We start from the raw sequence: 27,752 nt of genomic DNA on the forward strand, positions 1-27,752 counted from the left end.
GTTCAGATTACTAAAACATTGTTATTTCTTAGGTACCAAAGTCAAGATGTTGTCTGGACAATATAAATTCTGGGCAAGTTATTAATATGATGGGGAGCACAACAGCAAGTTTAATGACTAAAATTTTGACTTAAGTCTAAGATTTTGTGACGCCAGGGCCTGAGGCCCGTTTTACAATGCAGTTACAATGTCCAGCCCATTCATTACGTGTTCATTACCAGCTACTTTCACAGATGTCCAACCATCTTGAGCTCGGTGTTGATTAATCTGATTGGTGCTGAACGTTTCCTTCTATAATGATGGTTATTAAGTTTATGGGCAGAGAAAACCAGGGTGTCCAGAGTTAAAAATCCTGAAATGACCAAATTACACAAAAAATTTAGAAAACATTTTCAAAGGAAATGTTCCTGAATTCTGCATAAATTCTGACAACTTTTATCTCTGAAACCATCTCCGTTTGCCAAGTATCTGCCTTACACCTGCAGCCATAGAAGAATGAGGGTGTTGACCTTAAAAATACATATGTATGGAGACAACTTAGTCCAATACTAAATATCAGTATGTAGGCCTGCCATTCTGCAGTAACCAAGGTGTCGCTTGTAAGGAAAAACAATACACAGGGCTGAATAAAACAGAAGATGTATCTCCAAGGAGAGTGAGCAAGTCTTGTTATTTATTGTCTCTGCTGGACGTGTCTTTTTTTTTTTCTTCAAGCAACACCAGAGTCTGCTTTTGACCGGGATCTGACCATAATTTCAGTTACACAATCATATCTGTTATAATTGATCAATCACAGTGATAACTCAGTTGTACACAGGGATGGAAACACAATGGAAACTCACTAGTACACCCCAGCTGTACACAGGGATGACAGTGTCATACACAATGGAAACTTACTGGTACACCTCCGTTGTACACAGGGAAGACACTGCCCCACAAAATGGGATCTCGCTAGTACACCTCAGCTGTACACAGGGATTACAATACAACTTTGTGGTACACTGGGATAACTCAGTTATAAACAGGGATGACTTCACTATACACAACTCTTATTGTACATAGAGACAACTCACTCGGGTATGTCAGTTACACATAAAAATTACTCCATTGTACATTGGTAACCAAGTTGTACACAGTCATAACTCAATTACTGGTATACAAAATGATAACTCAAATTGTACACTGCATAATTTGATCAGTGTTTGTTGGTTGGTACATTTTCTATGTACATGTATCAGTCTTTATTTAGCACATTTGAAAAATTTGGCATGCCATGGAATACTCTGGGACATATGCCATTTACGTGACATATTTGGAACGTTGAAAATACACAACCTGACCTGAAATTCTGTTTAAAATCTTGCCTTCCATGATGTTCAAATGACATGTTTAATGTGTACATGAGTATAATAAAAAAAGTTTTCTAAAAGTTTTTTTCCAAAATTTTTCTTCCAGTCATTTTAAGCAGGAATTATGGCCGATACAAAGGGAAGCAATCAATAATGTTTTGGACAATGTCAGAATCATAGCCTCTACAATTACATGTATCATGAGCATTATAACATGAGAATTTTCGACTATTAAAGAAATCCAGCTCTAACAAGATTTTTTGGTACCCACAAATAATTCATTCACAAATAACATTTCTTACTTACAAAATAAAAATTACATTTGTAAATCAATTTTTTTCAGTAAATTTTTTTCTTGCATTTCTTAAAAATCTGTTAGCACATTTTCCAGATCAACCTTCATGTTGACACATAGGTACCCAAATACCAATAGCACTACTAACAATAAAAATAAAACCCTAAAAATTACAGCACTTTCAAGAAATATACATTTTACTTAAAATTTTGATTTCAAAGCACACCAAGCCCGAATTCCAAAACTTCTTCTCAAAGGTTTACAGTCAATGACAACTGAAAAAATCCATCTCCCTAAAAAGAAATTCATTAAAATACAAAAAAAGCTCGAAGTAAAAATCAGAAATATTTCTCAAATATATTCACATGACTGCAGGGGAAATAACCCACAGATTTACAGAGAGACATCAAAATAAACTTATTATGGCTAATTTTAGAACAATTTTCTTGCATCCTCACAATGCATAAAAATTTTTCTACTGAAAGACATTATTTGCTCAAATCTACCACATTACAAAACCTCTGTTACATCTGAGTGAGATTTTGATTATTGTTTTTTTTTTTCCACTGGAAAGTTAAGTAATAGTCTGTCATTCAAAAACACATAATAATTAGCCCATCAGTATGGATTAGACGTGAGTATCTGGACTGTTCATGACAATGTGAGTATTGCCAGAGCCAGACTTGGGGAAAGTTACAGCCTGCTAGGGACGTAAGAAATGTTCAGTAACATCCCAAAGATATTTTGCAGGCATAATCCATCTGTTTTGATAGGCTCTATATCAGAACTACGAAAGAAACATGGCTTTTTATTTGGCTCAAAAAACACTCTGACTGTTCTTTTTTCTTCAATTACATGTACTCCATCAGATAAACATAACCTTTCAAATAAAGAGTTAAGTTCATTGAGATAATAAAAAACAAAACAAAAACAAAAAAAGTCTAACACTGTCTGCTCATTCAGCAATTACTGGTACATAGACAAAAAGACGCTTCCTTGAAGTAACTTTAACAGTTAAAATAACCAAAATAGTCAAGTGGGGGCTTCTGATAACATTTTGGTACGTGTAAACACTTTGAAATTTGGTGTAAATAAGCCAATAAGGCCTTTAAGTTGACTAAGTGATTTTTAAAGCCATCTTTAAGAATATTTCACTTTCATGATGGCAGTTGATTCTAAGCCCAGTGGTATTTTGTGGAGATATGACAAAGGCACAATGTACATAAAGACACAGTATCAAACATTTGTATTTTACACATCCTGTCATACACTTCTATCTCTTGTTGCAGCCAATTCTATGCCTCAGATTTCCATTAAATTTTACCCAAAAAAACCACAGATTTCAAGCGTTCTTGACCGCATCTAGAAAAAGTATCAACCAATCTGGTCATGTGCATGTATCATTATTTTTATCCTACTGATATTTCAATATCATGGAGGGCAAGAGTAATATTCAAAAGAAAATAAAAGAAAAGACATTTAAATGAAACATTAAAATTGCAGCAAACCACTGAGGCAGCTTTCAGCCTGTTGCATACAGTAACTTCAGCAAAACATAATAAATAAATTTATGGTCCAGTTCACACTGTGTTCAATCTGTCTAGATTTAACTGTTGCTATGTGTTCATTATTTTCACTCATAGTCAAAAAACAAAATATAAGTTTCTTAAAAAATCGCATTTTTAAATTTTGAGTTGTAGGTCAAAACCGGCTTTGTGGAAATGATGTCAGAACTGTCGTACACAAATAAAAGAGTATTCAGTAGATTTAGTGTTTTATGCCAAAATAAGAATATTTCACTTACAGGAGGAGGAAACTGAGAAGAGCCTGGCGGGAAACTACCACATTTTATCAGGCCCCTGGTCTCTAGCAGGGGTAAGTTCCAACCTGTGAACGGGCTTAAATTTTCGGTAACAGTTCGTCGTCAGTATTATTAAATGGAACTACTTTTGGTACCATCATAGCAGATAATACCTGTGGTGGTTGTGGTTGAAGACGTAATTGTACAATGCATTTAAAACAACGCCAAACTGGGTAACACATAAGTCCAAATTGGCAGGAAAAAAAATCCCCCATAAAACATCCATATAGCAGCTAAAGGCTGGGTTGATTGGCAAACAGCAAATGTCATTTAGAGTTGAAGAAGATCATTAAATGGTTGTCATCATGATAGCTATCCTCCATAACCACCTCACAACTTCTAGGTTTCCAAACATTGCAATGTTCACAATAGCTTTCCATGATTTCATCACAGAACAAATTTCTCCAATGTCTGTATGAATTTGCATGTTAAAAAGTTTCTTTTCTGCAGCCAGGTATGTTTCCTGATATTCAAAATCTTCCCACCACTTCAGTTCTCGGAATTATAGAGCTTTTCGTATCAAACAGTTATTTATGTCGCTATTCACCGTCATGAACAAAATTGCTGCAAAGTTGGTTTGATCCGTCACTTGACAAAACACATATTAAGCCAACACCCAAAAATGTCACTGTCAAATAAAAAGTGGTACATGTGAATTTCATCAGTCTTTTCTGTCCTGGTTTTTAATTTATTTACTTTTTTATTTTGACTTCAAGGTTTTTGTTGTTTTTTTTGTTTGTTAATCATGTAGGCAGGAAAGAAGGTCCTGACTTGCACACATGTTCATCAATGCCGTTTCCTTGGCAACAATTGTCAAGTTTCCTGGAATTGCTATTGTCACATTCAGTGAAAAAAATCCTGGACTCATCAATTACATGCAGGTTGATATGACTTGACTGTAACTGACGTGTCAACTCCTGTAGCGACTGCACTGTCAGTTCAGATTCCCTTCATCAAATGGGACACGGAAACTACGTGAAAGGCACCATGGGTAGTGGTTCAAATATCCATTTCAAACTGGGGGTCATCCCCTGCAACTGGTGCTTTAGCCGCCGCTGCTGCTGCTGCTGCTGCTACAAAATAAAAAAAGTATTTTATTTTTTTTTTTATCCGAGTGAATTTATGAAGCAATAGAGTACCTTTTCTGTTGCCATGGTGACTCAGGTCCAAGCCCGCTTGGCAACTGTTCTCTAGTAATACATGAGGACTTCTGGCCGGAAGTTGTTCTGGCAAAAAGCAGGAATGAATAATAGATTGCATAAGACTGAAAGCTTTCCCATAGTGCCATTAATCTTCATCAAACTGTTCGCATAAGAAAGAGGAAATTTCAGTGCAGTTCATGTACACTCTTAATTTGATTTTGGAGTAAAAACTACATTGGTTGGTTTGGCCAGTTTCAAAAAAAGTATAATTTTATTATTCAACACAGAGTAAAGCCTTCAGAATATGCTTGCATAACCACCATGCAAATATGTGCATAGGCTGAAGAATTACAAAATTTCACTGCCTTGTCATGTGATCTTCTTAATTTATGATCATCAAAAACAACTCAGTTGCAAAAAAAAAAAAGGTAAATCTCCATGTAGTTCCACATGCACCTGACAAAATAATATCTAGGTTTACAAGGAAGATTTATATGTGATCAGAAATGATCTTGGCATGTATATTATGACCTTGAAGAGACAAATGGTAACTAGACGATCAAGAGGTGAAAGCAGAGACTGCTAAATGTCAGGAAATGGCCAAATAATATGCAAAATTTAGAAAAGCGTACATAATTTGCCAGGACATTCATAAGAGACAAACCAAAATCCTGAACTCCAAATGAATCTCGCAAGCTCTCATCTCTGTTCACAACATGGCAGTTACCTGGTGTCTTGTTATCTCCGCCTTTGGGCTGCTCACTCCCGTTCTCCTTGGGTGTGCTCATTTCACCAGGGCTGGTCACTCCGGGAATCACAGCCATGTTGGCCGGCGGGCTTCTGGTCAGTGGTGAGTTTCTACACCGCAGGAGGAAGGCTCTATCATAGATCAGCCTTGTGCCTGAGGACAGATAATGTAGTTGATAGTAGTACTGCACAAGTGGAAGGCTCTATCATAGATCAGCCTTGTGTCTGAGGACAGATAATGTAGCTGATAGTAGTACTGCACAAGTGGAAGGCTCTATCATAGATCAGCCTTGTGCCTGAGGACAGATAATGTGACTGATAGTAGTACTGCACAAGTGGAAGGCTCTAGCCTTGTGCCTGAGGACAGATAATGTAACTGATAGTAGCACTGCACAGGAGGCGGCTCTATCATAGATCAGCCTTGTGGCTGAGGATAGATAATGTAACTGAAAGTAGTACAGCACAGGTCGAAGGCTCTGTCATAGATCAGCATTGTGCCTGAGGACAGATAATGTAACTGATAGCAGCACTGCACAGGAGGAGGCTCTATTATAGATCAGCCTTGTGCCTGAGGATAGATAATGTAACTGAAAGTAGCACTGCACAGAAGGAAGGCTCTGTCATAGATCAGCCTTGTGCCTGAGGACAGATAATGTAACTGATAGTAGTATTGCACAGGTGGAAGGCTCTATCATAGATCAGCCTTGTGCCTGAGGATAGATAGGACACAGACCCCCATTACAACTTCCGTTTTTCAGTAGGGACGATTGTAGTTCTGTGTATTTTAGGGTGTAAAGTCTTTTTTTGCTGCCAGCCTGCCGTTTTTGGTGTACAGGTGCATGCTTGGTATCAAAATGATGGAAATTGTCTAAGCTTTGGGCAGGTATGAGTTTTAATGGTGAAAGTTTGAAATTCTGGGCGAGAGGACACAAGGAGACAGGTGGTGATGAGGCCGTGAGTGACGTCCCCTTGGCGTTGCTAGGCACCCCTGCCAGCTGCCGGCATGGATAGGTCCAGATTTTGACGGTCAACCTATGTCAAGATTTTTACAGCTTCTTTCTCACAGGCTGGGCCAGGTATGCACCAAAGCTTATTGGCCTCGGAATGTTTGGGACGGAGCTACAGCGCTGAACGTTTACATTGTCGCTTATGGAAAACTAATGGGGGTCTGTGGCCTGATCTGTCCACTTGTGCCAAAACATGTAATACGTCACTGTGTGCTCAGATCTCGCAGCAGCCTGATAATATTTGGTGGGTACATCTGCGATGTGGTTTGCATTGACATGGAACTTGATTGAGCAGTTTTAAAGCTTTTTAATTCTATATTTTCCCCACATATCCATTTTGTCTAAAAATCGGCTAAAACGCTCTGTGGTCAAGGGTAGTACAGGAGTATAAACAGACTGGAACAAACACAGACAACGTTTCATTGTTCCTGGTTTTTAAAATGTCTCTTTTGGGGCTGACATTTGATAAATAATGCAAAATTTGAGTGCTGCGAGTGAAATTGGAGTATGTGGCTGATAGATAGGGTGGTGTGATTAAGGATGGTCAATAAGGCCTTGCATCACATATAAGGGCCCAGCCTCACACAGGTGGATAAAAACACATCAGCAGATTAATTTACTTGGCTAGAGTAGTAGAGAGGGCCAGTGTGCATTTAATTTACAAACCAAGTCAGGTTCCTCCCATGTGTGCCACCACACACTAGGTAAATGTGCTTCAAATCATCCTGCAGGTCACAAAACATTAAAAACAGGCATCTCTGCTGCAACACTGTCTGCTGTTTTGGGCATAGACTTGAAGTGGACAAGGTAAATTTTCCTCTTTAAACTTAAAAATAAACCACTGTAGGCATGTAGTTTTCATTGCATGTGTATATTCATTCCTCTGACAAGTTACATGTGCACTCACACAGTATGTGTGGCGTTGGAACAAAAATGATCAATTTCAAGTTTCTAGCATACATGTAAGTGTGATCTGTTGGAATATTGCCCTTGTGAAAATGAGTCTCTGCCCCACCAGGTGTCTGTTTCTCCACCAGAACATAGTACGCTGTTCCTGCGACATCTCAAGGAGTTTTTGTTTTAGTATCTGGCCCAGTGTGGCATCCACCTCCCTGGGCAACTGGGATTTTTTTTATGTTTCCAATGTCCTCACACACAAGTTAGAAATTAGACAGCTACATATGGCTTTCACATCCTAGTTTAATACCTACTGAGCTTTCGTCTTGGTTTCCCTCTTTAGATCTTGTCTCCCAAACATGGCGTCAGTGAACTTTGCCTGGTTTATGCATATACTGAACTGGGATCTACCTAGGTGAGTGGGGTCTGCTAGCCGTTCAGCTTCCTCAAAGGCCTAACCATTCGGATGCAGTATTCCACTCCCTTGGCCGACCTAGAATCCCCGTCATTGGTCCGGTACTAGACCATGACACATACCCCTCCAGAACCCCCCCCCCCCAACCGGGGAAACGTCACAGGTTTCTCATATATGTACGGACAGTTTGAATGTCCATTCCTCATGCCCACCCAGGAACACCCAGTGTAGAACCTGATTACGGATGTAATTTCTCACTGATTATTTGAGGATTTCTGTGTTGTTACAGGTTAAAAAGTATAGCTTTTCTTCTCTTCTTGGGTCCCTTCAACATGTCTTGGGAGGGTTGCCTTGCTGACTGTCTGAATGACCAATGTGCATGTACTGTGTGGCTTTATTTTTGTAAGTGGCAAATTCATATTTCTCCCCTCTACTTATCTCTTGTAGAGTGAGTGAGTGAGTGCTTGGGGTTTAACGTCGTACTCAACAATTTTTCAGTCATATGACGACGAAGGAATCATTAGGGTGCATGTACGTGTAATGTGGCTTCTTGTTGCAGGACGGATTTCCACCGCTCTTTTATTTAGTGCTGCTTCACTGAGACGACTTACCGAAGGCAAGTAAGCAGCCCCGCCCGAGCCATTATACTGATACGGGTCAACCAGTCGTTGCACTATCCCCCTTCATGCTGAATGCCAAGCGAGGAAGTTACAACAGTCTTTTCTTTAGCCCTATCCATGGAAATTGTGCCTATGAGCATTTCTATATCAATTTGGATGCATATGTTTACTTTGATGGTGATCAAAATGTACTTTTCTGGAATTCTGAAACTCCGCTTTGCTACCCACCTGTATCACTTTAAGTCAAATTTTGCACAAAGTTGCTAAAAGGTATGTCCTATATTTTGTAAGTGAATTGTCAGATAAATTACCTGTCTTTTGATATATATTTTGACACTTTTGGCTTTTAAGTATTTTCTTAACACTGCTGTAAACAAGAAAATCTACTTGAAAATCCATAATTTTCTATATGTTTGTCAATGGTAAATGTAAAATACTTTGTCATTGGAATTTTTTCATTTTTCTTGCAGATATACATACCAGCTTTCCAAAACATTTGACCTGGTTGAGATATTTTGAACGGTATGTGCACTACAGAGCTTTGAACTTCGTGCTTGAGGACGGACAAACAGACACATTTCCAAGATAGGGGTACCCCAAGTTAAATTCCTCCTACTCAAAAGTTTTTGCATGTATCAAGCTGTAACTTTATGTGTGAGGTTTAGAGGTAGTAAGCATTATGTGGTGCAAAAATTATTGATTTTGAAAAAAGTTGGCTGGTGTGATAGGACACAGACCCCCATTACAACTTCCGTTTTTCAGTAGGGACGATTGTAGTTCTGTGTATTTTAGGGTGTAAAGTCTTTTTTTGCTGCCAGCCTGCCGTTTTTGGTGTACAGGTGCATGCTTGGTATCAAAATGATGGAAATTGTCTAAGCTTTGGGCAGGTATGAGTTTTAATGGTGAAAGTTTGAAATTCTGGGCGAGAGGACACAAGGAGACAGGTGGTGATGAGGCTGCGAGTGACGTCCCCTTGGCGTTGCTAGGCACCCCTGTCAGCTGCCGGCATGGATAGGTCCAGATTTTGACGGTCAACCTATGTCAAGATTTTTACAGCTTCTTTCTCACAGGCTGGGCCAGGTATGCACCAAAGCTTATTGGCCTCGGAATGTTTGGAACTGAGCTACAGCGCTAAACATTAACATTGTCGCTTATGGAAAACTAATGGGGGTCTGTGGCCAGATAATGTAACTGAAAGTAGTACAGCACAGAAGGAAGGCTCTGTCATAGATCAGCCTTGTGCCCGAGGACAGATAATGTAACTGATAGTAGTACTGCACAGGTGGAAGGCTCTACCATAGCACAGCCTTGTGCCTGAGGACACATTTAATGTAGCTGATAGTAGAGCAGCACAGGAGAAAGCTTCTAACGTACCGCATAGTGGAACAGTGGATGAGAAAGGCTCTATCACAGATCAGCTTTGTGTATGTGGACAGTTACTTTAACTGATAGTTGTATGACACAGGAAGAGGGCTCTACCATAGATCAGTTTTGTGCCTGATGACAGATAATATAACTGATAGAAGTTCAGCACTGGAGAATGGCACTTTCATGGATCAGCTTTGTGCACATGGACAGATGATGTACATGTAACTGATAGCAGTACGCAGGATAAAGGCTCTACCATCGATCAGCATTGTGCATGAGGACAGATAATGTAACTAATAGTAGAACAGCACAGAGAAAGGTTCTAATGTAACTGATAGTAGTTCAGCACTGGAGAAAGGCTCTTTCATAGATCAGCTATGTCCATGTGGACAGACAATATAGCTGATAATAGTACTGCACAGGAGACCGGCTCTTTCATAGATCAGCATTGGGCATATGGACAGATAATGTAACTGTTAGTCATACAACGCAGGAAAAAGGCTCTACCATAGATCAGTTTTAACAGTATAGCCCAGGACCATACAACAGCCTTGTGCCCGAGGACAGATAATGTAACTGATAGTAGTACAACGCAGGAGGAAGGCTCTACCATAGATCGACCTTTTGCCTGGGGACAGATAATGTAACTGACAGCAGTACAGCGCAGGAAAAAGGTTCTACCATAGATCAGCTTTGCATGGGGATGATGTAACTTACAGCTGCACAGAGCAAGAGAATGGTCCTACCATAGATCATCTTTGTTCCTGTTACCGGCCCCGCTAGCACAGTTCGGGAGTGGTAAATCCAGGGTCAATCCTGGGTTGAGTCACTCCTAAGACTTTAAAAGAGGAAGTTGCAGCTTCCTCGCTTGGCGACAAGCATGTAGGGGATGGTGCAATGACTGGTTAACCCGTATCAGTACAATGGCTTGAGCGGGCAGCTTACTTACCTTTGGTAAGGCATCTCAGTGAAGCAGCACTAGATAAAAGAGCAGTGGAAATCCGACAAGGAGATACATTACATGCATTCTAAGGATTCCTTCGTTGTCATGACTGAAAAATTGTTAAGTACGACGTTAAACCCCAAGCCTTCACTCACTCTTTGTGCCTGGGGACAATGTTTCTGATAGTAGGAAAGCTCCATCATAAATATTTCCATTGTGAAAATCATTCTAAGTATACTTGTACATGAAATTACAATTCCCTCAGAGTCAGTTCTAGTGATTCTAAAGCCAACAAGTAGTACTGTAAGTCAACAATCGCCAAAAACAAAGTTAAAAATGGTTTCACAGTCAATGACCACTGGAAAATACTTGAATACTTGAAAAGGACACCTGGAGAAATGATTTTCATGACATTTCATACTACAGTGCTAAAGAATGTACATCTTTACTAATGCTAATTTTGTGGATTTCCATACTGCCCTTTTAACTAGAAAACTTTAAAAACATGAAAACATGGATAGGTAATTGTATAATTTGATGTTTATCCACCTGTCCCTGATTGAATATTTAAAATGGAGACGAATACAGGTAAGTAGGCTTTTGAGCGAGCATGAACGGCTTACACGTGTCTACAATCTCTTTCAGGTTAACACAGTACACACACGTTTTAACAACACACCAATTCACACCTATTACCGGTACACATACATCCTGTTCAAATTGCTTACAAGGGCAGAAAAAGTATGTCCTGTTTGTTAATGTTATAAAGATTAATATCTTGAAGTAAACAAACATAAATTTGTTTACACACACAGCATTATACCTTCTTCCAAGACTGAAAAAAAAAACACTTGTTTTAAAAGAGGATAAGTAATGACCACAAAATTTCATACTTTTCCGCTTTAATTTAGGTTAGCTGAAACCACTTTAAAGAAAATTGGCTGTGTCTGGTTTACAAAAGACAAAACAATTCAAAATAAATCTGCAGGCTTACAGCCTTTGCAGATAAAAAACTTCACATTAATAAATGTTTTCTTTTCTTTCTCCACGATGCATCTGAATGGCATAGATCATCACAATTTCTTACATAATTTATTTTCCATCTGCTGGAAACGCCGGCAGGTCGATATATTGTGCTGATATTAAATATACCATAAATTTTATCCATTTTTTCCTGATTCTGAGAGACCTATTGATTTTAGAAAGGTGTTTTGTTGTTTGCTTGGAATATGGGATGGTATTCTACTGAAAAATTGGAAGTTTCAGCACCAAAAATAACATTCTGTTACATTTATTTGCCGCCTAAAAATGACCTTTTGAGGACGAAATTTTAGGTCATTTAGGGTATAACATGTTCATCCAAGCAGACACTGTTACATGTTAAAACTGGCTGACACAAATATACATTCACATGTAAATAACACAGTGTCACGCTATCATACCTGAGTGACTGGGTTTGACAAACCAAGCCACAAAGGTATGTTATGTTCAGGCATTAATGAAATTCACGAATATGAATGAAGCAATCAATTTTCAAACCAACTTAATTAACAGACATGTAATTATAATCTAATATACACACGTGTGTAATGCAGAACATATCCAATACAAAAAAATTGCAAATCATGAAAGAATTATACGCTGATTACAGCTGTTTATTTATCTCATTAATTCCTATATCCTAATTCTTCTAATTATTGGGACAGATATTAGTGCTGAAAGCAGAATATTACTTGTCTATCCCAGCTTTTTGGAACAGTAAAGATATGAATATGTTGTTCATCAGATGGTCGCCCTATGTGAGAAAAAAGAAACTAAATATTCCTGCTACAATTACATGTATTTTGGCTAAAGAGATCAGACGAGGTGGTCCAAAAATTAGAAGAATAAGGTACTGTACATACTAGGCTTTCAATGAACTTAAAACCAATATAGAAAATACAGAGCAAATAAGTAAAACTTTAACCTTATAAAATTAGAGTATGCCCCCAAAGATGCTGTATACATGTTTGTTTGAAATACTGATCACACATGATAACAGCTAACAGAATATATATCCATGTGAATCCATGTGTATCAACTCATAATGAGTATTTTTATGACACACAAGACTCAGTTGCCAAGTCACTTTGATGTGGACTAATTTCAATCCAGTGGGTTTCCCCGGTTTCCTCCTGCCACAATGCTGTCCGCCGTTGTATAAGTGAAATATTCTTGAGTACGCGAAGAACACCTATCAAATAAATAACAAAATAAATTTCAATAAACATCCTTACACGGTTTGAGAAATTCAAGATTATACTGCCTGGCTCTTTTATGCGATGTGTCACTGGGAATATGATTCCATTCCACTGAATTCAATTCAATTCAATTATCACTACAAATGTATGCAAGACACATATTCTGTGAGCTACATTGTGACGTCATTAAGCAGGAATTCCCATCTGAGTGCATTTTCAGAAGTGTACTGAACTGAACCCAGGGTGTCCAGATCAGTCTGCACTAATGAGCACTGGAAGGCGGTGTGTCAGTGGAAAATCTATTTAGATTTAATGCGAATCAATTACAGTTGATGCAATTAAATAAAACCATATTTGGTGTGTCAACGGCATAATGGGTGTCACATCCGCACGGGCGTGTCACAACAGTAGCAAATTGTGGCACGGACAGATTTGTCTTAATATAATATACAACAACATAGTACATGTGTTAATATTATAAACTGTAGCTTCTGTAAACTTTCAAACTTGAAACGGCTTTGCTGAATTGGCCATAGTTTCTTCATAACTACTGTAGCCACGAGTATGTGCCACAAAAATATATACATGTACTAGTAACCCTGGATTGAAATTCTACAGTTCATCTACTACTGAAACTTGTACTGCACCCTCTCCGGAAGGAATCTTTCTACACCTTACACGTTTTTTTAGTCACATTGCTATAAATTATGTTTAATTACTCACCAAAATACCCCTTTACTCTCTCTCTCCCCCCCTTATATATATATATATATATATATATATACTTTCAGTTCACTTTGCATACAAACACTATATATTTTACACCAAAGCAATGTTGTTTATTTGTTCACTTCAGAACAACACTTGGTCTCCTTACATCACTTTCACTACAAACTAGTTCACCTATTACATGTACTTTAACAAAAGTAACACAATCTGTTCTACATTCACCACAGTTTGACCTAAGCTATTAAGCCACACAAAGTTTGTAAACAAAGTCATTTAACACTAATGCCATCAGCTGTTACTTTAGGTACGCACATACCCTATTAGCCAAAACTGGGTCAATATATCTGTACAACTAGGGCAAAACTGATAGCTGACTGTTTACCACACCTGAAAACATGAGACTGGTGTAAAGCGAACAAATAGCATCTGACTTCAGCCACTGGTCTTTAACAGTTCACTGACATGACATATTTTACATGTCAGAGGTCACAAAGGTCAAGTGTGCAGATAGAGCCCATTATAGGAGAGCTTTGTGACCTTTAAAGGTTGAATACATAAATTGTACCATGATAATTAGGCTAATACGGTTAATAACCTACATATATAAAGGTGCAGAGCAGTTCCTTTATATAATTCTCTTAATTAGTGCAGCCGATCAGGTCTTTGGTTGGTCTAGATTAGCACACTGAGAGGGAAAGATATGTTAACACACTGAGAGGGAAACCATAATAGCACACTGAGAGGGGAAGAATGTCAACACACTGAGAGAGAAATCAGGTCAGCACACTGTGTAGGAAATCATACTCATTGCCAGCCTAATAAACAAACTAAACAAAACAAAAATAAATTAAAAAAAAAAAACACAGTCCAAAAATTTACAATCTAGAAACAAGCAAATAATGCCAATTCCCTACTCCTGCCAATCTGCATTATTTTTGACTGCATGATCGAGCTGGGGTCTAAAAAATCTACACACTAATCGCAAAAACAAAAAGACAATAATTTAATGTAACTCGGCCACAACAAAGCTAAGAGAAGTGGGACACAGAGAGTTGTGGGTGGGTGAGAGGACATGTGGGAGTTGACAGTCAGCTCTAAACAAATACCTCCAGCATGAACACACTAACCTCAAAACAAGTCCAGCAGCATAGGTCAGGCTAAAGAAAAACAATATAGGTGTATGTTCATGCAGGCATTTTTAGTAACCCACTCTGGTTATGTCCCTAAAATGGGATGGTCAATTTTGCATGTGAAAATACTTATTAAATTTTCATATTTTTTCCTTTTATGACTGAACAATTGACCCGAGAATTTTTCTTCCTTAATTTCAGAAAGCATATCCACTGATAAAAAAGTAGGAATCTGTTTAGGGAAAGAAATAAGACTGATTAAAAAATACTTAAGGTGGAATCATCGTTATTTCATTAAAATATGTCCTCATAAAAGCCTGCTTAAATCTCCTTTAAAATTCTGACACAATGTAACATGAAAGTATGTAGAATTCTTATAACAACAAAGAAGGAAAAAAAAAATTAAATGTATTTATCCCATAGAAGTGTGCAGGATTCCACTTGTCTTCCACCAACAGCATACAAAGCACCTCAGACAGTTCACCAGTAACATGCCAGAAGTTGGTGGTTTACTTCGGATACCCTGGTTTTCTCTACGTAAGCTAGGTGCCATTTATTTACTTATTTGGTTTTTGTTTAATTTTTCACGTACGCGATAGTGGTCAGTCTTATGGGTGAAGGAAATTGGAGTTCCTAAAGTAAACCACCGACCACTGGTAAGTTAATGACAGGCTTTATTACATGTGACATACAACTATAATCATATGCACATCATATCGGTGGAAGACAGGTGAGCTTCAACTAGGATTGGGTATGTAAGTTATGAGCAATAAAAATGTAAGTTCTTACCTATGAATAAAAAAGTACAGAAAAAATACAAATAAAAATGAAATTGTTGACATTAAGATGATCAAAAGAATTCCTAGATTGTCATCTGCATGTAACTGAGCGTTTATAAGAAAAATGTGATATACACTTACATGGATCTTATGGCTGTTCACTGAACTCAACTATGTATAGTATTATTTTCCATACTTTACACAGGATGTTTTACTTTATGGTATGTACAATTTGGTAAAATTTAGGGTATGGGTCAGGGTGGAATAGCTTTACCACAGAAAATAGCAGTAAATCTGAGCAGTTTTCCTGTGAAAAATCCTAGTGCCTGACCAAGAATGTGAAAAACTTTTCCACAAAAAAGCCATATATTACTTCACCAGCTGAGCAGATGCTGGATTTGAACTCACAACAGCAATGGTCTTCTACCATTTATTCTTTTACTTCCTGAATAAATGGACATTCATCATTTTATTCTTCAGTCAAGGAAACCTGAACACTCACACTGATTATATCTGTTCATTCAACAATCATGGTGCTTAATTGTCAATTAAGAAAAATACATGGAACTTCTGAAAGAGCATTGCCAGATATTTAAAAAATGCATACACAGTCCTACTAGTCATATACCTGCATACACAGTCCTACTAATCATATACCTACATACACAGTCCTATTAGTCATATATCTCTAATAGGTAGGTAACTTAACTTCCTGGTCAATTTTATATGAAAGGATTTGCTAAAGCATATGCCCATTATATTACTACACAGTATGTTTCTCATGAGATGACATGTAAAAACATTAATTACATGTAGGTTATAATTTGAAATTAATACTCAACTTATCCATTTATTAAGTCACACTATAACACCTGTGTTTCTGTTTAAATGCACATGGCCATGTGCCATAGGCCCTACATTAATGTGGTGATAATTACCATAATACATCTACTGTATCGTAGATCATGATTCAATGGGCTGCAAAAAAAAAACAAATTAAAAATGGAAGAAAGCACATGCGTATCATTTTATATATCAACGCCTTTATCAACAAGTATTCTGATAAGCAAATGAACTTCCGACAACAATCTGTTCCCAGCCAGCTTGATTTTTCGACATACAAACTTCACTAGTATAGAGCACGTTGTGACCAAAACAACATCATCGCCAAACCTCGTGACGCCATGTTGTTGCTAGCATCAGCGACGAAAAGGATCCCAACTGTTGTATTACAGCAAACATGCCAGGGATTCATGTCACACATAAACACACACAACAATGCAACATCTCAAACGCTCTACACATATTTAAACTTCGGTTTGCATATGTTTTTAAACCCGTCCTACCTCCTGGAGTTGTAGAAAATATGGTGCCACCTGGAGTACTGCTGTAGTCATGTGGAAGTTGGCTCGGGTCATTGATAAGGATTCTCCGCGTTGGAATTGATCGACTTTTTCCCGATTTTATGGGAGATCCAGCCGCCGACATGATGGCAGAACTCGTCGACCAAAATTCACCAGCCAAAGGCCTATGACACTCAGATGGTAACAGTTCTTTGCGTGTCACTATTTACCTCCACACCAGCCCTTTCGTCACTTCGTAAACAACCTCGACCTTCCAGCATCGGAGCACTTCGATAATCTCCGGAACCACATTGTTGACAGTATTTTTCCCTGGACGAAGGGACGTAACGGACGATTTGCAAACGGAATATACAAGTATGTCGTAGTTGCCTCCCTTTGACCACGTAGACCAGATAAAACCGGCCGTGAGGCTGGTAAAGTTCCTGATGTTCTTGAGTAACCTTGCTTTAACGGTTTAAAAATTAAACGATAAATTAAGCAAAAATGGATGAACAACTACTATATCTATGGCCAGTGTTCACTTACTGCTATAAACTCATCAGTAAACTTTTTCTTCAACCATAGGCCGAACGTTCAAACCACTGTGGTTCGACTGTGGACTTAGTAAGCACCAACAATGCACAGTCTGGCGATGAATTCGGGTTGTTTAAATGCAGAAACGTGCAAAAGACTCTATATATAAACTTACATGTGAAATTCTATCGGTCAGACATCAGTTAGGGATCACCTTTCCATGTACTTGCGCAGGAGCATTCAAATTGAAATAATCACATTAAAACACAAATGACAAATAAGTAGAATTCAAATTCCCAGAAAAAGGTCTGGTCGTAATTTAGGGAACTATAATCATGCCATTAAGCACGAAGCATATGCCTAACACGGAAAATTATGATCGAATTTATATTTCTTTTTGCTCAGCAGTATGTAAATTATCTAATTATGAGTATAAATAACTGAATACAAATTCCAGCCCATGATCATTGATCTCACCGCCAATTAAGCGTCCAGGCTTGATCAGTTTCAATAGGCCTACTGTTTTCAGAACCAGTATATATAGTTTACATAAACACAATATGGGGATAGACACGTACCAGCGAAACTTTACTCACTGAAGAAAAGAAGGTTTAAAGGGTAAGATTAACTTAATTCAGCCATAGAAATTCACCGATAATTATCCATTGTCCTCAGTTGACATCAAATTTAAGCTGTTGTGATTCTACATATGTCCCGCTGCATTGGGTTTCACTGGAATTGAGACGTACCGAGGCAAAAAAAGTGTTCCCATGCCGGGAATCGAACCCGGGCCGCCTGGGTGAAAGCCAGGAATCCTAACCACTAGACCACATGGGAATACGAATTACCCTGGTAAGAAAAGTGTAGCGTTCATCAAAGTGTGTACACACTGGTTTCTTTCACCTTTGCATTGATTCTTTTGCCCACGTATGGATCAGTATGGCCACGTGTGTATCTGCTTTCCCACTAATGCCACAGCTTGCGCTGTGTATCGTAGGCCTATTTATTTTGACTGCCGAACAGGTACAAAATAAATGATGTGATAATCCAAATGCAGAGAGCTGTAGAGTTTATCACCAATGCACAATATTTGTACAAGACATGCTCTTTCATTTATTTATTCATTTATTCAATGCCTTTTCCTTTATGGCATTATTTGGATAAATATATAAATATGTAAAATATATATAAATGAATTGCGTGGCAATATATATATATATATATATATATATATATATATATATATATATATATATATATATATATATATATATACCTGTAACACTGCACTCAGCCTCGCCGTCTATACCGGTATATTTAACAGCTTATTATCGAGTTGTTACGTTAGGTCTATGAACATTCTAAACTTTCATTTTTCTCTGTTTTTTTGTTTTTTAAGGTTATCAGGCTAATGTGATTCTTGTTTCAACGCTACGAGCGGCTTAAACCAGATGATAATTTTGCTGAACTTCATGATTTTGCTCGCATGAGGTCACATTGCCGTGATTTTATGGGCCGTTCACCTACAGTATAGCACATGTGTTAGACGCAGCCTATAGAGTTGAGACGAGTTGTACTGGGTTATTACAATAGGGTTAATAAGTGCATCCTGTTCATTCATGTTCTTTTTTTCTTCTCTTTTTGACAGCAGAAGGTACACATACGTGTAGTATTAACTATAAATAAAGAGATTAAAATAGGTTTTAAAAATATGTCAATACAGCTCGCCAACACTTTAATATAGGCTACAAGTTGTCAATCATGCATTGTCTGTTACAGTCTGAAATTATTTCACAATTAAAACAGATTGAACTTTAAAGATATCCAGGCATCTACACAAATTATTCATTTTGCACTTATTTATTTAAGATTTTGTGGGCGAGCAAGTTAACATGCCTGCGTGCATTCCAGGTCTCAACGAACGTTCCATGTAGAAAGTTATTAAGTTAAAATGAAGTGTAGACTGTTGGTTTGATCTTAGAATAAATTAAGTATAACAAGTAACTTTAGTTTAACGACAATGACAATGCATTATTTTCTTTCGAATTCGATTAATTTATTTGATTTGTGACCAGATATCTCTTTGTTTTCTTTCACACTACTGTATCAATGGGCAATTCAGCAGGTCACTGCAAAAATTGCTGGGTGTTTCAAACACTGAATCTGGATCTATATCCGGAAAACACATCGAAACGAAGGCAAAACGTATCAACAATATAGCATTTAAATACATTCAAAGGCTACGATTTGCACTTAAAACTCAATATGGTTTGATTGTCTTGTCCTGGAGGGATAGACTTTTGCGGGAAAATGAGTGTTGTTACAGTTGAAAATGTTTTCCGATAGTACAACTATTCCTAAATTTACACATCGCCAAATGATGATGGCCTTGCGCACTTTACGTCATCCGGGGAACAGAAATATGGTACTTTTGTGATGGCGGTCAAGGTGGCAACTGATTTGATCTGAAAATCGTGTATGGGAGAGAATAAATAGGTAACCATATGTTTAGAAGTACGGACCGTACGTATTTATTCCACGTTAAATGTTAATAATGCAGAATGTTGGAAAAACTAACGACGGAGGGAACAATACGGACTTGAAAACCTTGCATGTTTGTGAAGGAAATCGAGCTCAGACGTCCACTCTTGATGAGAAGTCCCAAGACTCCCCAGTCTCGAACTTCATGCCAGAAATGTCGGGAAGTGATGACGAAGATGTGTCTGAGGTATGCTATGGCCATATGTACCCTAATGATCAGAATTTTACATGGCACCCTGAAATGTTACGCATGCTCTCTCTGCTTTTCACACCTTAGTCAGCATGCCTGCGAACCATGTGACCACCGACGTTTGACGGGAAATTTAGAGTGAGACCCGTTGTGTTGTTTGTTTTCGGTATCATCCGATGATATTTAAAAAGGTGTCAGTGTACCCATCCAACATTGACAGCCCAGTTTCATTTAATTCTATATCCGGTAGTACCTCCATTCTTGTCTTGATTGTCGCTCAACTGTACATGCCTTAAGTTTGTCCACTGACTCCTTGATCTCAGTGCTCACACCTTCAAATGCAAGTAGACATTTTCATTATCAAAGGTCAGTTTACAAACATAGATTTAAAAAAACAGTAACAATAGGCCTAAATCTTCTATTGACTACTTGTTGGTAATAATTGATACATTACTTTTCAAATGCTAACTTTTAGCATTTAAGAATGATTCAGGTATGTGAAAGCAAAATAACTGTATGTTGGGTGATTGTGTTGATTTGACTTCATACCTATCATTGGATTTGCAGTGGTAATTTTGCCTATTGATTTTATGGACTCAGTGGTACTGATTGGCCAAGCTAAACCAATGAACAATGTGTACATGAATATGGCATACTGCTATGTATGCTTTGGTAACTTTCACCCGTATCAATTGACCTGCTTCTGTGATACTATGGTGACCACCTTTATCCATTGATTTTCATGACTTTAGAAGAACTGTTAACTTGAATAGGAAAAATTGTTGCAAAATATGACTTTACCTACTACTCCTGACTCAGTCAATGAAAGTAAATTAGAATGTATAATAACACGATAAGAACTTGTTTCTGAAGTTAAAACATGAGCTTCGTAGACATTTGTTTGAGTGTTGATATAAAAGTATTGTTCATGGATTGGTCGTTGTGGGTTTTGAATTAGTTTTGTTGGTTTTGGTTTTAATGTTTATGATGAATCATGTAGTATAATTTGAAAGCATGTGTGTTTTGGTAGATCCATTTTATCGCCATTTGCTTCATTTTGGCTTCAGAATGTCAAAAAAAACTTTGACTTTGTAGTCTTAAAGGTATCACCCCAACGATCCTGACTTACAGATTTTTATGGTCGGTCAAAAATTGTCATTCTTCATTAATGTTGCAAATCTCCTTGAAATGGATCATGAGATGGTTTCAGTCAAATGTAGTTGATTGCCACTGTATGAAAGTGCATGTAGTTTTGTGCATGCAAAAAGGTAACAAAAGCAAGAATAACATGCGTTCACATTGAACCTTTGCAGTCTAGTTTGAAGATCAGTGGAAATCTCTACAGACATTGGTTGACTAAGTGGCCTTCTTTGAGCGCTCATTCATGAGCGAACATTTTGCCTCAGTGTGTATTTTTAGTTTTGCATCGTAAATTATGGATAACTATCAATTCATGTGTAAGTTAGTGATCAAGATATAGATGTTTATTTGTGGCCAAAAATATGTATGAAAAAGTTTAGTTTATGAATATACAAAGCTGTGGCATCAGCTCCAGGTTCATTTTAACCAATCAGCATTGTTGGGGAATACCTTATTACAATATTGATGTTACTGCAGAAGTTAAAGGCAGCTAGTGTTTTGATATCTGTTTCTGTTCTCATATCCTATATGAACTTATATTTCTTCTTTGTTTATAGTCCTTTAATAAGCTGCATGCACTTAAATATGAATGTAAATCATGATGTTTTAAACTGAATTATTTTATTTAAATGTATTTTAACCTTTCAGGTGGAATCATTTATCCTTGACCCTGAGGAGATAGAGGATGGGGAACAAATGATCCAGGCCTCCAAATTCCTTCTTCCAGCTGAGAGCATGGAGGGGGCGGATTTGAGGACTGTGGACCCTGAGACACATGCAAGGCTGGAGGCATTGCTAGAAGCTGCTGGTTAGTAACTGATCAGTCATTTCGTATTCAGATAGTTCTGACTCGCATACTGAAGCGCTTAAGTTGCCTCTGTAGTAAATAAAACCTTGCATTACATCCACTGCAGACTTGTGTTATGAAGTCGAAAGTTCAAACCTGGTTCCAGTCCATTATTTTCTGCAACTTGATGGGCCAGTATGCTGTACTTTTCCTCTGGTGTTACAGGTTACTTGTAAGGCATCCTGTCTGTCATTTTAAAACTCGGACAGATTACTAATTTTTCTTAATAGACTTTTAGCCTCTTTATAAACATGCTTTTGCTGTAACTCGTGAATATGTTCTAAAGGTTGAAAGGATTTTTTTGAAGATTATTTAAGTCAGTTGTTTCTAGGGCATTATTTGGTGTTTGCTATTAATGAAATCCTACATTTTGTGAAGCCTTGATGATGGACTGAGAAAAGTTGCTTCTGGTATAAGATTTCATTCATGGTGCACTAATCATTATATGTCCACCTCTCTCTCATTACAATGCTGTTGTTGGGGTACAAATCTGACTCCCGTGTTATGAAAGTGAAGCATAGATTTTGCCAGATTTGAAATGAGAGAGTCTCATTTTCAAGTTTCTCCTATTTTTTTCCTTGTCTCTCCCATGTTAGTTTTGTCAGAATAGGGTGTTTCAAAGACACTGAGACGCTAAACCTGAAGTGAAGAGTGTTGTATGGACATAGAACATAACATAGAAACATAAATAGTGTACTGCTGGATGCTAACAGTAAACGAAATAACCTGAGAATCATGCTTTTCATGTAATGAATTAATTATGTGATATACAAGCTTTTGAGCGCAAAAAATGAACCAATTCATGAGGCTTTCACACAGGTGTGTGGAACAACAGTTGTGTGAAAAATTTATGAACGTGTTTGTATTAAAGCAGGTGTTGTAATGAAGGTTGTTACAATGAGGGAGCAGTGTATATTTGAGGTTATAAATTAATGTCACAGGTTGACCCTCTCTCTCTCTGTTTTCACTTCCACATCCGCAGAGATTTTAAAAATTTGACTCTGGGAATGCAATAACATGATGGCCTTCAGGGGAAGTTTTGACCATCTGTGATAATATCTCTGTGGATTTATAAACAGGTTACTATGGTGACCATCTGGCTTTCTGACACAACAGATTCTGCCATACATTATTTGGCATTATGTAACTTTACCATGATAGACTAATTGATAAGCTTCTTGATTTGACCTTTTCATGCTCATATTGTACAAATTTGCTGAATTGTGTGTGATGGCCAAGGGTTACAGCGCCTGAAAAATGCTGAACCACATTTTGCCACCCGCCACAATCCTGGTCACCATCGCATAAGTGAAATATTTTTGAGAACGGAGTAAAACACCAATCAAATAAATAACTAAATGCTGATCCATGTGATGTAATTATTTTTTCTCTCAGCAAATAAATCCTGGTCATGTTTTCGCGCTTATTGAGAGTTCATCATGAGAGCCAGAGTAAATGAGTTCTAGTCATCATGTCACTTTGACGTGTCCCCTCGCTCACATGCCACAAACTATGTATGGTGTCTTGTACTTTCCATCACAGTAAACAAACACATGATATGTAACTACGGAGCCACTACACTGGACATGATGGATATGCTAATGGATTTACCATAGACAAGCCATTTTCAACTACCTGTACATTGTCTACTTGGGAGATTTGGAAAGCTGTGAATAAAAGCTGTTGTTAGATTAAGACTAGAGCATCTTTCAGTGACCATATCCTTATGTGTGATATATATCCTAATGTGTGAACCTGAGGATCTTACAACTGATAATTACCTGCGGATGGTCATGGGTTTCCCCCAGGCGCTGTCCGGTTTCCTCCCACCATAATGCTGGCTGCTGTAGTATAAGTGAAATATTCTTGAGTATGGTGTTAATCACAAATCAAATAAATACAACTGATAATTTGAATTTTGATAATTGTGATGATAAAATATTGTAAATTTGCAGCTGTAAATCATACTAAATTTGATATCAAATAGGGAAGGATAGTCTGGTCGGTGTGAGGGGTTAAGGTTGTGAAATTGATGGAATGATGCTGAGTGTTGCACCTGTCCCAACAAACTCAACATCATTGTAACTGAAGATTTAACGTGAGAACAACAAGCTGTTTTAGATGATGGTGAGTTTTCAGACTTGATCACATGCTGGAGCTAACGATATATTTTTGTTTTGAGGATAGGTTATCTTGGTGGATAACTACTTCTGCTCTGGGCATTACATGTATTTACATGTCATTGCAGTCTGGTTAGCACAACCTGTGGGCTGATTAAGTGACATTATTCTTGATCACAGATTATAGAGCTATAGTTTATATTTAGTTGATGTTTCTCAGTTTGCCAATGTCAGTCATTAGTCTCTGATGCTCAAATCCTGGATGCATGACCAGAACAAAATATTTGTATCGTTTAACAGGTATAGGGAAGCTTTCCACTGCTGACGGCAAGGCATTAACAGATCCTGAGGTTTTGCGGAAATTGACATCGTCGGTCAGTTGTGCTCTTGATGAAGCTGCTGCGGCTTTGACACGTATGAGAGCTGAACAAGGTCAACTGGCTGCCAATGCTGATAGGTACGTGTTTGGAAGGAGTTGTACTCCGGTCTTCTGGTTAAAATGTAGTGGCGACCGGCAGTTGGTGAATCCAAGTGGATAATTAACGGACGGTGACAGTATCCTTAGGGTCAGCAGTTTAATGGCTGACAATGATATGTTAACCGGTAATTATGGATGGCCACCAACACCTTTTTTGTTTATATGAATCGAATTCAGTGTGCGTAACCTGAACCACGATTTGCATAATAAAGTCAGACCTGTTGAGCTGTTACCAAAGTGTGAAGTGCTGTGTGTATAAAATAAGAGAAATGACCTGAACTGAGACGTGGGTGTGCTGTGTCATACACCTCTCAGATAAATGTGGGGGTGTTTGAAAAAGTGGTTCTGTGTACAAAGACCGTATTTCCAACAAGCAGCAGAGAAAATGTTATTTTTGGAATAGTAGGTGACATTCTACAACCATGTTTGTCTTTAAGAAGAACTCATTTGCCTTTGACCAGTAAATTTGACATACACTGTAAAAATAAGTTTTTGTTTTTCTTTGGTAAGTATGTATGCATTTAATAGCTATGAGTACTCATTTACTTGACCGTGCATTGTGTTTCCAGCTGTCGCTCCCTGGCCGAGGCCTGCATTGATGGGGATGTGGGTACTGTCCGGAGGATGCTGGATGAGGGAGGAAGTGTCAACGAGACCACAGAGGATGGCGAAAGTCTACTCTCATTAGCATGTTCAGCTGGATATTACGAATTAGCTCAGGTAAAACAGCACAGAGGATTATTGTGTAGTCTGGTATCGCTCAGTTGCGCGATGCAGTTGCAAGTTTCATGGAAAGAAACAACTCCAAAACTGTCAGATTTACAGAAAAGAACATTTACTGCTGTTCACAAGAATATTAAAACTTGATTGGCATCAATTGTGGTCAGCAAATTATCTAACCTGTTCTTACGCTTACCGAAAACGATCCATGGAAATCACACATATTCACAAATAAGGACATTTTCAAAGTCTACTGCCATCTCGATCTGGTTGTCTCAGCCGCAGGATCTATGTGGTCACTCATAAGATAATCCCTGAACTTGACCATACATCTGCCTGCATTTACAATTATCAGAGACTGATAAAGGTCATGACCTTAAGCTCAGTCTCGCTCATACAGCATGATGGTTGGAAAGTGTGATATTATTTCATGAAGAGGTGTGATTGCAATAGACCCTATCAGTTTTATGTGTTTCAGAAGAGATTAGTTAATTACTGAGGCAACTCAATTGGTGTTGATTCCTCCTAGGGAAGTTTTAGTACATGTGTGATGAGGTAAAATGTTTTCTACATGTTTGGGGCTGTTTCCGTAACTCAAAACTGCATTGCTCACTTAACAGTTACCCCACTTCACAACCACACAGAGGGGAAAGCTACCTGATGTCATTTACATATACTGTTGAAAAATGAAATGATTTCCAGTTCAAGTTGATATTTCTTGAAAATATGATTGTAGACATGTGAATCAATAAAGAATAGAGCTAGGCTATTAATATGTACTGATAATCATCAGTATACTCCAATACTTTGTGAGTGAGACATTGATAGGAAAAATTGAAGAAAATTTATATGTAGTGCTCTGTTATCCTTCCTTTTCAACTCCCAATAGAATATTAGTATGTCGATCACTGAAGATGTATCGTAGGCTTTGCCATCTTCATTTAATCAAGCATGCAGTGTCCAGCATCATCTGCTTTTATTTACTGAGCCATGTTAACCCTCCACAGCGCTGAATTTTCCTTCATAAATATGCATGATTCACAGTCCCATCAGGTTCCACTGTACAAACTTCAACAGGCACCTTAGTTATTGACACTGATAGGAGTTCAAAACAATATTGCATTGGAAAGATGTTGTAGTGAAAACTGTGCATTGTATATGGAATACATTTAATTCACAGTAGATTTAGAAATGTTCCAGCACAAAGAATAACTCCCTACACATCAACTTGTTCAAGGTTATCTGGGTCATTGTAGGCCAGTATTGCTTGACAGCTCTCTGACTTTCTGCTGCCAGTGCCTGTTTGTTACGATAAAACCATACTAAGCACTGCTTATTGCTGGTGTTCTGGAATGAATTGGGTCTGAATGTACATGTATGCATTCGCTTCAAAACAAAGAAATACACAAGAAATACAAGAAATTGCCCTGGTGGAAGTATGCAGGCTGAAAATGCCATTGGCTATCGAAAGAGAAGATTATTCAACATTTTCATATGCACAGTAAAGCAAGGGTGTGTTTGAAGCCTACAAAGCTGTATCAACCTTGCTGATAGGAAGATGAGGTGTGTCAAAAACAATGATAGATTGTAACGTACATATATTCACAGGTTCTCTTGGCTATGAAAGCGAACGTGGAAGATCGCGGAATCAAAGGGGACTGCACTCCGCTGATGGAGGCTGCCAGTGGGGGCTACGTGGAAATCGTACGGTTACTGATGAACCACGAAGCTGACGTCAATGCCCAGTCATCAGCGGGTAAGTTGTTTGGGCTAGATTCTCCTAGCAGCTTCATAAACTACAGAAAAGCTGTTGGTAAAGTTTGTATGAAAAGCTTATTTGACTGATGATTCCCTGAAGACTTTGCAAGAGAATGGTCTTACACTTTTATAAATATTTTGGTACCATAATGCTGAGGGCTGTCCTACAAATGAAGTACTGTAATTTTTCAATCTTTTCTCACGTTTGCAAGGTGTTTGTTTGAGCATATTCTTAAGGCTTTATTCTGTGTAAATTAAGAAGATATACTTTTTGTGAAGCCCTGAAATTGGCCAATCCAACTAATCTCCAAAACCTAATTATAAATGTTTGTAAATTGCACTGGAAGTTGCTCTTTCATTTTCGAAAAGGAATTACGTTATTCTTGAGTACGGGGTAAAACACCAATCATATAAATAAATAACTATTTTGGGGAAAATACCACAGTCATGGTATTGTGCTTCTTCTGTATTGCACGGTGTTTATATGTTTACACATAATGTTTTTATGTGATTTGATTCAGTGAAATAAGTGAATAGATAAGATTGAAGTTTCAGTAAA

At 37.9% G+C, this 27,752-nt stretch overlaps 2 protein-coding genes and 1 non-coding gene across 4 annotated transcripts in view; 1 reads left to right on the plus strand and 2 right to left on the minus strand.

The window, feature by feature from the left end:
- Positions 1–645: 645 nt before the first annotated feature.
- LOC135461868 (eukaryotic translation initiation factor 4E-binding protein 2-like) lies at positions 646–17,141 on the minus strand. Of its 2 annotated transcripts, none has more exons than XM_064739137.1 (3): positions 16,869–17,141; positions 5,375–5,548; positions 646–4,575 (listed from the first exon to the last, which is right to left on the minus strand). In XM_064739137.1, exons 1-3 carry the CDS (start codon positions 17,008–17,010, stop codon positions 4,505–4,507), a joined length of 387 nt encoding a protein of 128 aa, XP_064595207.1. In that variant the 5' UTR covers positions 17,011–17,141; the 3' UTR covers positions 646–4,504. The 2 variants fall into 2 exon arrangements, with proteins under 2 accessions (XP_064595207.1, XP_064595208.1); XM_064739138.1 differs by having other exon boundaries at positions 646–4,569; positions 16,869–17,140.
- Positions 17,142–18,164: 1,023 nt separating this feature from the next.
- Trnae-uuc (transfer RNA glutamic acid (anticodon UUC)) lies at positions 18,165–18,236 on the minus strand. The gene has a single exon. It is a non-coding gene; the product is annotated as a tRNA-Glu (tRNA).
- Positions 18,237–19,749: 1,513 nt separating this feature from the next.
- The window catches only part of LOC135470676 (ankyrin repeat domain-containing protein 17-like), a 31,144-nt gene continuing 23,141 nt past the window's right edge, over positions 19,750–27,752 (plus strand). Inside the window, 5 exon segments of the mRNA XM_064750075.1 lie at positions 19,750–20,127; positions 21,919–22,078; positions 24,538–24,694; positions 25,285–25,435; positions 27,044–27,191. Coding sequence (XP_064606145.1) covers positions 19,945–20,127; positions 21,919–22,078; positions 24,538–24,694; positions 25,285–25,435; positions 27,044–27,191 — 799 coding nt within the window. The 5' untranslated portion in view covers positions 19,750–19,944.

This window comes from Liolophura sinensis, chromosome 1 (assembly GCF_032854445.1).
Source record: "Liolophura sinensis isolate JHLJ2023 chromosome 1, CUHK_Ljap_v2, whole genome shotgun sequence".
NCBI classification, from domain to species: domain Eukaryota; kingdom Metazoa; phylum Mollusca; class Polyplacophora; order Chitonida; family Chitonidae; genus Liolophura; species Liolophura sinensis.

Bases quoted from the DNA above. Each gene is read 5' to 3' on its own strand.
- LOC135461868 (XM_064739137.1), bottom strand. From the start codon at position 17,010: ATGTCGGCGGCTGGATCTCCCATAAAATCGGGAAAAAGTCGATCAATT. The intron at 5,549-16,868 runs GTAGGACGGGTT...ATCTGTCCTCAG, and splicing joins ATTTTCTACAACTCCAGGAG to GCACAAGGCTGATCTATGAT. The intron at 4,576-5,374 runs GTAACTGCCATG...ATTTTGTAGCAG, and splicing joins CGGAGATAACAAGACACCAG to CAGCAGCAGCAGCAGCGGCG.